Consider the following 12,405-nt stretch of genomic DNA (forward strand, 5'->3'; position numbering starts at 1 on the left):
TTTGAGGTAGCTTTTGAAACTCCATTGTACAAAAGGAATTTTAGCAACTGGTTGTTGAAGATATTACTCAGTTGAGTCTATAAAATACTTATAGTTTATTATCTATATATAAGAATTTTATACTTAAATAAAATATAATATCATAAAAGCTTATGCAACCTTCGTACTTCATTCTAGAATCAGGAAATATAATATGTCTTTTAACTCTCTAATATCTTATATACTATATACATATAAACAATGCTTAACTGAAATCTTATCTCCTTTTGATATAAATATAGAAGAAGATAAAATAAGTAAGTTTGTGAAGATAAAATACAAGATTCAAATGTATAGACCAGTATATTATTTGGTTCACTATATATACACATCTATACAGATATAGTACAGTTGACCCCCTTTAATATCAACCCTCAAGTACACCTGAAAGTGTTGACGCCAACGGGGGTTGACGTTAAAGGGGGTAGCACAAAGTTTAAAAATATTAAACCAGCACATACACCCCGACACAATGTATGTATGCAACAGAGTCGTTCCTAACAATGTATTTTCAACCAACAACGAAATAACCACTTTTGATTAGATATGTTTGACCTTAATAAGAAGTCAACCCTGGCCAAGGTGTTGACATTGATCTTATGTAAAAGTTGAAATTTATCTCTGCTAAAATGTGAGGTTCTCAGAAAAAGGCTGACCATATTGGGGGTTGACATTAAAGGGGTTGACATTAAAGAGGGTCCACTGTATGCATTCAAAGGTTTTTATATTATATAATAGAAAAGTCTGTAGAAAGTCCTATTAATAATATAGGTTATAATAAATGGAAATAATTTTCCTGGCATATTGTTTATAAAACAATTTATAAACCAAAAGCTTAGGAATATAAAGGGAGTTAATTATTAATAATTAAATGTTCAACAAATCTTGATTTGTTAGAACTTTTAATTAATTAATATTAACAGTGAATTATAAATAATAAGGATCCAAGTTCACTCAGCTGGGGTTGCTGCATGCGCTCGGGATGTTTTAGGAGTATAGAAGATCTCAGGATCTGCTGTATCGAATTCAGATTCTGGCACTTTGTGATCATACTTTTCATATTCTTCTTAGCGTTCCTTCCGTGCTAACACTGGAGGCACATAGGCTTGCAAGTTATATAAGTGACGCTATTCAACCACACATTATCATTTTAACTCTGTTAGCAATATGCATTTCATAAATATATGTCTAATTGATTGGTCGAATATACCTTGAAAGTGTATATAAGCTTCAGTGTATCATAGAAGTCGGCGAAACCACACAGTGACCGTGGTATATACATATTGCCCACTTCCTGAACGACATATCTTGCCATGCTTACATATAGATAGCATATTGCCAATAAACCCTATGAACCCTATAAGTCCCAAATGGAAATATATAAAATTTAGAGTATTGTGAACCTACTAATCCAATCCATGTAGAGCACGTGTGGGGAGCAGTCCTTGGCAAATGGCAGGGAGTTCAAGTTACGGCAAAGATAGGCATTGCTTCTCATGTTTTTGGTTTGTTGTTCATAGGCTACAGAAGTCGTAATACCAGGTGCCTTCCATACACAGCATGCGATTTCAGTGTCTCCAGTGGTAACAATCGCATCGATCTTTCGTCCTATAACATTATGGGTAGTGGTGAAACTGCCACCAGGACCATACAACCGTTCATTGTGTAATTTTACTTTTTTGGTTTTGGCTGATGCGAGCTCCCTACTATTTATAATTCAGAGGTTAGCAAAAGTATACTACACTTACACACAAATAAATATATATAGGTATATGCCCATCTATCATACTTACAGTGAGAATTCATAGGTAGTATTCCTGAATGCTGTACATAGAATATTGTAACAAATAATTATCATATCCATCTCACTATAAGTGTCAGACTTATGACCACCAGAATCCAGGTATCATATCCTATGTAGAGCTTATCAGTAACAACAAATGGTGAGGATGTATAATGTCAACACGGTAAAGAAGTGCTTACAAATAATCCAAAATATCAATGCCTTGTAAAATTTCATTGTCGATATCCGTTTGCAATAGCATGTTCTTATGGTGTGATAGCTGTCTTAATGCTTAGTGGATTCCCTTTACACTACATATTTCGCTTTTGTTAGAACCTCACAAAGTAGGCATTTATAAAATGCAAACAATTTGATTCTTTCTCCTCGTTCTACTAACCTGGATGACTTCGTTCACAACATTTTTAAAATCGTCGCACAGTTCTTCGATTTCTATTTTCTCCTTCGTAAGTTTGTTCCAGTCTTCCGGTTCAAATATTTTCTTGTAGTACTGTGCGTTTGATTTATGTGCTTGGTCAACGATTAAAGAAAGCGTCAATCTAATTTAGAAAAAACCCGTTAGTAAATCAGATGGGCATTCTCGTAAAGCGGATGTAAGTATACAAACATACGTACTGCGTCATATTTTTCATGAGAGTGTTGATGGCTAATTCTGTAAAATTGACAGTGACACCATGTTTAATCTATCTTCAAAACTTTCTGTATTGTTCATGATCGCATGGACTGTCGATTCTGGAATGTTATATTCCTTGTTGTTGTGCTATACAAAATTCATAAAGCTGGTGAGACCTACGTGCAAACTTAAACACTAGGTGTGTAGGCTATTATCAAGTGGTTAAAAACAGCTTGATAATAGCTTGATAATAGCTTGCTATGTAGTTATCACGTTGTTTGTGAACAGCTTGATAATTATGCTGAAACAGCTTCGATTGTTATTATCAAGCTGTTTTTCACCACTTGATAATTTGCTCATGCATATACGTGGAAATGGGGGTTTTTGATATCATGTATGCAGTAGTGGTTGGGTTCTATATCACATTACATATGGATTGGGTACTAGGTGCAGTCAAATTCGCAACAGAGTTCTGCATCGCATATTTTAATGTACTTCTTTACATGCATACTGATCAAAGCAGCAAGGCAATTGGTTGTATAATTATTTTTTGGATTGTGAATTTACGTGTTATGGTTGATCGAAACCGGTTTTATTATTAAAAATTGATTGACGATTATTACAAATAAAAACATGCTATAGAGATGAAACTAAGCAAAAATTTCTATTCTAAGGGGAAGTGCTATATTGGTTGGTGTGCTGGGGCGGCGGTATGACAACAAAGAATTGCTAATCTACAGCAAGGCAATTAGCAAAAATAAGAGGGTCAAATTGTAAGAGGAGAACTCAGCAGCAATGTCTAAGAGGCGAGATACATAATGAGAAAAAAAGTAGAAACGAAGACAGAAAGAAAGTATACTTACAGATAGCGCTACTTGTGTGGCAACAGTCAGGTGCAAACAAAGACTCTAAATAAGAAGATATAAATGCTAATAGCTTCAGATAGTTGAAAGCGTAGGCAAATAAAATATAAGGGACTATTAGTATCTGAGCCTCTCAACCATCAGAAAAGACTGTAAAAAGAGGGAGAGAGCTTGGAATAAAAGAATAAAATGGAAAAAGTGTTAATATTATAATTCCTTCAGAGATAATTTATATATTCTATATTAATATAAGACAACATGAATAAGAGAATAATAAAGAATAAGTAATAAAAAGGCAGACCTTTTTAAATATATGTACAAAGTTAAAAAATCAATTGTTTTTATCTATAGTAAGAAAAAAAGAAAAATAAATCTTGATAATAATATGAATAAAATATATGTAATAAACATCTGTGAAATCTGTGAACTATTTTCTGAATTACCTGTAATTATTACTGTTTATAAAACTAGTATTAATTTCGTTTTTTTTATGCTCTCTTTAGAATGTGAAATACGAGGTTACAGCACGTTTGGATGCCCAGTGCACCTTATATCAAATGGCCTTGAATGCATCTTCACCGAGTTACTCAAAAATAATACTATCTATAGCATGGATGTAAGTACAGTCAACCCCCGTTTTTTGCAGCTATGGGATTTTAGGAGATTAGGCTGCAAAAAGTGGGAGGCTGTAAAATACAAAAGCATTACATAGGGCAAAATTTCAAGCTGTGAGCTGTCATTAATTATACACCAATGACATGGTTACTGTAGTAACTGAGAAATATAGTACTGAGACCAACCCATTTTGTTAATTCCTTTCTCTTCCCCCTTTTCTACTATCCATAATGCCACTAAAGGCTGATTACATAAAGTTTACTGAAGATCAAAACGATGAGATACAGTAATAAGATTACAATGGAACATCTTGATTTTATATATTTTTGATCAGATATGATATAGATAAATAGTTTATAACTCACCGTATGGATCAGGAGCTGTAACTTAAAAGGGTTTATAATCATCACCACATAAAATCCTGTGTGCTCATCAGATATCATTATGTGTTTCTTTACTCATACAGGACTTTTTATATTCATTGGTATTTAAAGGTATGGAGAAATATGGGTGGCAATAATTTCAACGGTGCTGAATTTTGGTACGCTTGGTCCGATGGTTCTGAGGGGTGAAGAAAATAGGGTGTTTGGGTGGTGCGGGACTGGATTCAGATTGTAAATCGATAACACCACAGAGACTTTCCATGTCTTCCCGGGCATGCAACATGCTCAATGACTTCTGACCAAGTTGTGTCATAAAGCGCTGGTATCGAAAAAATGCTTGTAAGGTAGGCTTGAAGGAGGAAATGTCGTTTAGGGATCGGGGCAGCTGCAGGACACTGATCTTTTTTGCAAAATAGATACCATCCACGTTTGCCAACATATATAGATAGCCACTATTCCCAATCCAATCCATTGCAACTCTGTGATGATGGCCGTGTTGATGATCAATGGCTTCAATGTGAGTAAGTATGGCTCCGTTTGTTCGTAGGTTCTTGCATTGCTGTGCCAAGGCACAAGTAGATGAGACGCGTGGACGTTTGAATTCATTGCTGGAGAGTTCAATGTCATTGCCATCATTTGCACGCTTCAGTAAGAGATCGATTTTCCGACCGTGCGCGGTATCGGGAGTGCTGCTTCCAAAAATATTCTCTATGTACTGGCGAGCCGACTTGGTGCACTGGCTGATGGATTCGCCATCCACTAATTTAATGCCTGTTGACTGAAAAAGATAATCCATAATTGCGGCGACACGGCGATAGACTGTCAACTCAGAATCGTCTTGGTGCCAATCATCAGAGGATTCAATCACAAATTCCAAGATGCATAGAACACGGTATTCTTGCGAGTGACGATTTTTGCCAATATTCAAACGTTTTAAATCAAGGATCAGAGCTAGCAGGTCTTCAATACATAAATAAAAATTGAAAATATAATAGTATATAAAATAATACATAAATTATAAATTATAATCTTTTAAAATTTAATAACTTTTTGTATATACCTAATTATAATCTATCTTCCAAAGTTAAAAAATCAATTGTTTTTATCTATAGTAAGAAAAAAAGAAAAATAAATCTTGATAATAATATGAATAAAATACATATAATAAACATCTGTGAAATCTGTGAACTATTTTCTGAATTACCTGTGATTATTACTGTTTATAAAACTGGTATTAATTTCGTTTTTTTTATGCTCTCTTTAGAATGTGAAATACGAGGTTACAGCACGTTTGGATGCCCAGTGCACCTTATATCAAATGGCCTTGAATGCATCTTCACTGAGTTACTCAAAAATAATACTATCTATAGCACAAATGTAAGTACAGTCAACCCCCATTTTTTGCAGCTATGGCATTTCAGGAGATTAGGCTGCAAAAAGTGGGAGGCTGTAAAATACAAAAGCGTTATATAGGGCAAAATTTCAAGCTGTGAGCTGTCATTAATTATACACCAATGACAGGGTTACTGTAGTAACTGAGAAATATAGTACTGAGACCAACCCATTATGTTAATTCCTTTCTCTTCCCCTTTTTCTACTATCCATATTGCCACTAAAGGCTGATTACATAAAGTTTACTAAAGATCAAAATGATGAGATACAGTAATAAGAATACAATGGCACATCTTGATTTTATATGTTTTTGATCAGATAGCTGATAAGAATATATAGATGGTCGGATCAGAAAATCGGTGTATATGCTTAGTGGGAAATTGCAGGGCACCTTTTTAGACCTGTAAGCTGCAAAAAGTGGGAAATCTGCAATTTTTTTAAGTAAAAAATAGGATTTATCCAAAGTTTGCTGCAAAAACTGAGGGCCTACTAAAAGCGGTCATGCAAAAAACGGGAGTTGACTGTAACCTTTTCGTTACACACATTTTCTGAGACATTATTGTAAAACTTTTTTTTAGATGATCAGGATAGCAGCGCTCCCAAATAAGGAGATTATAGACGAAATATAAGAGCAAGAGCTTTACACCCAGTTTTTAGATACAGCACTGACCCCCCTATGATGGGAGTTAATCATTAATAATTAAATGTTCAACAAATTTTAATTTGTTAGAACTTTAGTTAATTAATATTAACGGTGAATTATAAATAATAAAAATAAAAAAAAATTTAATTTTTTAATTTTTTATTATTATAATTGTTTTATATAAACATGTTTAATCCGGAACAGATATAACTGTTTATATTGGTAAACACCAAGGCTAGACCTTTACAGTCGACGACTTACTAGTCACATATTTCTTGATGAAATACAAAAAATAGTAGACACTTGACATGAAATCAATTAACATAATTAAATTGCTGTTTATAGCAAATTTAACTGTTAATGATTGAATTTCTATTTAATGATCCCTCCAACTTTTCTAGATGGTATGAATTTAGAAAAGTGTACAGATTTTAGACCCTAACAGCTATAGATAAATAAATGGCGTCCTGCTATTAGTTGTCTAACCACTTACAATCTATTAGCTGTGATATGGACTGTAAAATTACTATAGTCGAGATAACCCTATATGGTCACATATGGTATTTAGCTCTAAATTATTTTATTACTTATTTTGCTCTTTAAAGAATCTCATATTAAAGCTAACTATATTAACCTTTCTACTATTTGCCCAATTATATTTATGCTTTGTATATTGTTCATTCATATTTATATTTGGCTTTATATCAATTTGTTCATTTTTAACTATGGTTTCAATTGGTATATCTTTATTATCTAATATAGTGTGTTTTATAGCCTTATGCTTTTCAAAATAATCCTTTCGCTGTATATCTTTTACTATTTGCTTACCCTTTTGTTTATTTTTATTGTGTCTTCTTTTCTTTTTACGTTTTGGTATACTACAGGATTTTTCATCTCCTAGCAGACATTTGAACTTTTATTTAGGCAGAAGGGATTTAATTCTAGGCAGAGTAGACATGAATGTTAATCTGAGTAGACATGAATAAAAGTTAATCTGGACATGAATAATAATTGATCTGGACATGAATGAAAATCAAGCTGGACATGAATACAAATTGACCTGGACATGAATGAAAATCGATCTAGACATGAATAAAAATCGAGCTGGACATGAATATAAATTGACCTAGACATGAATAAAGATCGATCTGGACATGAATAAAGATCGATCTGGACATGAATATAAATTGACCTGGACATGAATATAAATCGATCTGGACATGAGTAAAATCAATCTGGACAAAATAAAAATCAATCTGTACATGAATGAAAATCAATCTAAACATGAATAATAGACAACCTGAACATAATAACAGTCAACCTGGACATTGTTTTAGTCAACTAAGACATAATAAAAGTTGAAGTAGATAATATATTAAGTGTAGCAGAGTGGAATATTTAAGTACTTAAGATTTTCAATTCAAGTCAAGACATAATAGAAGTTAAGTAGTACAAAGCCAATGTCAAGATATAGTAGTATGATGGCTGGTTCACTCGTGACAAATAGCTTGTAGGCTAATGTACAGGAAATGGCAAGGGTGTGTCAGAGACTCACTACTGTGCGCATAAGCCTATTTTGCGGGCAGGTCAGTAATGCAGCTTAATCCTGAAGCTATGCGAACTTGCAATAAAGAAATGATCCAGCATAAAGTATATGCTTAAATATAGATATATATGAAACACCTCTTTACCTATCATCATTGTATATGGGTATACATAGGACGGACAGTTTTATTATGTAAAAATCCAGGAACATTTGATGTGATACAAACGCGCTTTTATTTATTAAAATTTCTACCTACCTCATTACTGCTCATTTAAACGCAATGTCAGAAACAATGACCTCCATTCCAGAAGAACTTAGCACTACATAGGATGGATTCGATGCCGCAAAGAATGCCTGCTATGTATGGGGCAGAGAAAATGGTGTCTCGTTGCGTACTATTAGAAGTAATAAGACGGGAAATAAGAGGAAGCTCCAGATTGCTTGCAAGCATTATGGTGAGCCAGTCAACAAGGGCGTATGTGAAGAGCAGAAGACCACGACAAGACAAATGGTTATTGTAGATGACGAGGGCACGGCCATTGCATCATCCAAGGGTAAAAAGATCGACACTCGTCAAAGGGACTCTCAGCGGTTTGGTTGCAAATTCGAAATGATCCTTCGTCCTTTGAACCAGACCAGCAACCAATGGCACATAGTCTCTTTCTATGATGGCGGTCATAACCATGAGTTGGCAAACGAGCTTTCGTCGTACCCTATGCTCCGTAAACTCGATCACGATGAGGAGGTCGTTATGAAGATGGTACAGGCGCATGCAACCAACAAAGCTGTATTGTCTTATCTTGCCAGCAAGAACAAGATTGCTCATCCTAAGGACATCACCAATCTTCGTCAGCGCATCTTCAACAACGACCCAGATCATGCAATGTTCCAGCTAATCAAAAAGCTTCAAGAGAACGAGTACGAAGTCCAATGGAAAGCAAAACAAGAAGGCGACAAACGCTTTTTGCAGTCTCTCTTTTTGCGCACAGATCGGCAATCGCACTCGCTCGCCAATTCCCGGAAGTTGTTACCTTGGACGCCACTTACAAGATAAACAAGCACCGGTTGCCATTTATCAACATTGTTGGAACTGGCAATATTAGGTATCCCCAATTGATGACTTTCTGCATTGCTGGCTGCTGGGTATCAGAGGAAAACAATGACAGCTACGATTGGGTGATTCGCAAGCTTCAAACTGTCGTTTGGCCACTTGATCAGGTTTCGTCCCCTGGTGTGTTTGTAACAGACAGTGAAACTGCTTTGACCGGTGCTCTCGACCGCGTTTTTCCAACGGCGAAGAAGATCCTATGCAAGATCCATATACGACGCAACTTCAGGGTCAACCTACGCAAGCTTTTTGATGTCAAGGACCATTACGAGGAACTCGAGAAAGCTATCAATTTTTTAATGGCTAGTGAGTATCAAGACAAGTTCAACAATATGCGATCCACAATTTCGAACGGGAAGCTCGAAGAAAAGGCAATGAAGATGTATGAGGAGGCTGCTCAAAAAGTAAAAAGACCCGACGTTGTCATAGACTATTTGCAAAGGTATGTAAAATTGAATAAGCACGGATTTTTTGACCACATGATACTTGGACTTAAACATGTTTTTTCGGTATACAGAAAGCTTGCTTCAAAAGACAAGTGGGTAGGCAATCGCCTCACTTATGTAAAGCATTTCAGAGATGACAGCACAAATAGAGTCAAAGGGACGCATGCCAACATGAAAAAGGCAATCATGTCCTCAAGTGGCAATCTCCTAACTGCCTTTACGCAAATTGACGAGTTTTATCGATTGAAGGTTTATCTCTTATAGTAATTATATTGATCTATTAGTGACGAGGCTCTTACATGCTTTCTTCCTTATATTAAAACTTGAATTAGAAGCGCCAGATCGACATGGAAAGTTTTGGCGGAAACTCGCATATCCCACCACAGCAAAAGCAGCGTTTGGCAGCTTTGGAACGTAAAATTTCCAAGTTCGCTTTCTATGCCATCCGTGACGAGCTAACAGTCAATAATCCGTTAAAGACTGATCACTGCCAATGTGCAATCAAGTATCATTATGATATTCCGTGCTGCCATGTGCTTCCACCACAGGGTGAAATCCCCTTAAGCTTAATTCCCAGACGCTGGCACCTTTATCCTGAGAGAATGGCATCTCAAGGTAGTCATGGCTGTTATGTAAAAGCTGTTATATTTGTAACGTACAGTAGCTGATTTTTGTTGTTATTAGGAGAACCAAACACAACAAGCAATAGCAATAGCAACATTTTGGCGATGACTGGTTCATTTACAGCCCCAAGCCTGGAATCGCAAATCGAAGGAGAGCTCACACGCCTCAACAATCTTGTACACCGCTTTCCAGATAATCAACAACGTGCAACTCTCCTCGCGCACCTACAATCTATCAATGATGATATGTTCATCGACGTTGAGCAGCTTCAGCAACCAAAATCAATCCCCAAAAGCACCCAAAAACCTCAAAGCAGCAGCAACAAGCGTGAGCTGATCGCTTTAGAGCATCAAGACTCTCAAAGCCGAAAGAAAGCAAACACCGGCATTGGTCGTGATGCTGCAGCAATATGGTAAAGTTTTATGCATTAAGATGTATAGCCAATTCTTTATTTAAATTTTTAATATCTATAGGAACGGAAAGATGGAGCCAACAACAACAACAAATGAAGCAAACAACATGGCACTTACCATCCCTCCTCCTCCAAAAATTCGCTTTGTACCCAACCTCAACCTTGTTTGCAAATGGATCCCTCCATCAGCTGTTGAATTGGTGCATAATCCCATGCCAGACGATAACTGTGGCTTTCGAGCCTTAGCTGTTGAGCTGTATAACACAGAGGAGCGATACATCGATGTCAAGACCAAGATGCTCGATCAGTACCTCTCCAACGCCAATACGCTTTACCAATACTATGACAAGGGTCGTTTACTAAAAGTACTCGATCCATATTCAAGTGAATGGTTCGTCTCGCCTGAATGCAGTCAAATTGCCGCTGATACGTTCGAAACGCCAATTGTTATAGATGGCGCACAATCGCACATTTTCTTCCCTTTAACAACCAACCCAGTACACGCCAAGCGCACCTACCCGATCGTCCTCCAGCTTATTGGCAACCACTTCATACTCGTTATGACCAAAAACGACGCAGCTATCCAGTGGCCTGAAATATTCCCTGAGGGTCGTGGACCACACAAAAGCATTCGCGATGATCCTTGGTATCCCCTTTTTGAAGATTCTTTTGAACGGTCTATTCGATCGTTTCCCAATTTCACGATTCCCAATGACGAAGAAGTGCATCCCATTCACGCATCTGATTCTGAGGGCGAAGACTTAACCACCTGTAACCGAAATGATTAATCAGCTACTTGACACTTGATCCTCTTACTTTTTCGCTACCTTTCTTACTTTCCCTGCCACTTTCTCTTTTTTAATTCTTTTTGCCAACACCTTATACTTAGACTAATAGACGAATCCTGTATCAATTTTCTTTATGCATACTGTCAGTCAAAAGGGTGTGAGGGGGTGTGCACGAAAGAAACGTCAGCGGGGTGTGTGTAACGGAAATCCTACCTGGGTGTGACTGGGGGTGTGCATGAGGGGGTGTGCAAATAGACCTGCCCTATAAAAAGTTTGAGTGAGGTATAAAGCTCAACAAAATGTAGTGGCGAAATCTCTAAAACTCTACAGGAAATCTGCGTCTAGTCTCTATAACTGCTAATCTACGATGGTCAAGATTGGAGATTTTCCGTGATTGGAGATCATCCGTTTACAGTGATAGATTTGCAGTCGAAAAATTTCCCGTAGTGCTTTATCCGTTTTTCTTCCAGACATATTGCGGCTGTATGCCTCAATGTATCTGCTCCACTGGTCACTCAGGTCACAAAATGGACAGCCAAATTCTGGCAGAGTCACGGGCTGACCACAGAAAAATTCCTGTGTATTATCGACTTTTTACTAGCAAAGACACTAAATACGGCACGCAATTCTATCGACTGAGAACGATCGTGGCTTCGAATCCATCATAAATTTCACTGTTTCAAATTTATACAGCCACAGCCAAAAACATGCAAAAGCGGCCAACTTTGATGGCCGATCACTTTTCTTTTCCGTAAACCCAAGTTCAGTAACTATTCTAAAAATGCTAAAAAATGTTATTTAGTTAACAAATAAGTAAATCATCAACTTATTGATTTTTTATTAGAGTTAAACTTTTTGGCGATTTAAAATGGGATGCATCATGTTTTTTAATGGAAGTATAGATAAGAGGAGTTTAGAGCGTTATCTTACGCATATTTGATGTTACAAACATTCCTTACAACATCAACAACACAGTTAGTATAAATAAAAGATATTACCTGGCAAAATCGATGTACTGGCAGACTGGGGAGCCAGTCGAGAGCAAATTGATGTCTTTTGGTGAGCGTATATCGCCCCTAAGAACGATAATTACTATAGATTAATGGTTTACTGTGTGCGAAAGCTCCATATG

At 36.5% G+C, this 12,405-nt stretch overlaps 3 protein-coding genes across 3 annotated transcripts; 1 reads left to right on the plus strand and 2 right to left on the minus strand.

Moving 5' to 3' along the window:
• Window positions 1-1,426: 1,426 nt before the first annotated feature.
• On the minus strand, window positions 1,427-2,472 carry BDB00DRAFT_878524 (uncharacterized protein; the record flags this gene model as incomplete). Its single annotated transcript, XM_053127738.1, has 4 exons — window positions 1,427-1,742; window positions 2,023-2,087; window positions 2,220-2,379; window positions 2,456-2,472. 4 exons carry the CDS (start codon window positions 2,470-2,472, stop codon window positions 1,427-1,429), a joined length of 558 nt encoding a protein of 185 aa, XP_052973693.1.
• A 1,981-nt stretch (window positions 2,473-4,453) lies between these two features.
• BDB00DRAFT_774399 (uncharacterized protein) lies at window positions 4,454-5,110 on the minus strand (the record flags this gene model as incomplete). The annotated part of the gene is made up of 1 exon (XM_053120155.1): window positions 4,454-5,110. The coding sequence occupies one exon, from the start codon at window positions 5,108-5,110 to the stop codon at window positions 4,454-4,456; it is 657 nt and encodes a 218-aa protein (XP_052973694.1).
• Window positions 5,111-10,689: 5,579 nt separating this feature from the next.
• Window positions 10,690-11,122, plus strand: BDB00DRAFT_853878 (uncharacterized protein; the record flags this gene model as incomplete). The annotated part of the gene is made up of 1 exon (XM_053125659.1): window positions 10,690-11,122. A coding segment is annotated over exon 1 (274 nt), but the record flags the coding sequence as incomplete, so codon positions are not given.
• Between the last annotated feature and the right edge of the window lie 1,283 nt (window positions 11,123-12,405).

Source organism: Zychaea mexicana, assembly GCF_025766255.1.
Source record: "Zychaea mexicana strain RSA 1403 chromosome Unknown BDB00scaffold_139, whole genome shotgun sequence".
Lineage (NCBI taxonomy): Eukaryota > Fungi > Mucoromycota > Mucoromycetes > Mucorales > Lichtheimiaceae > Zychaea > Zychaea mexicana.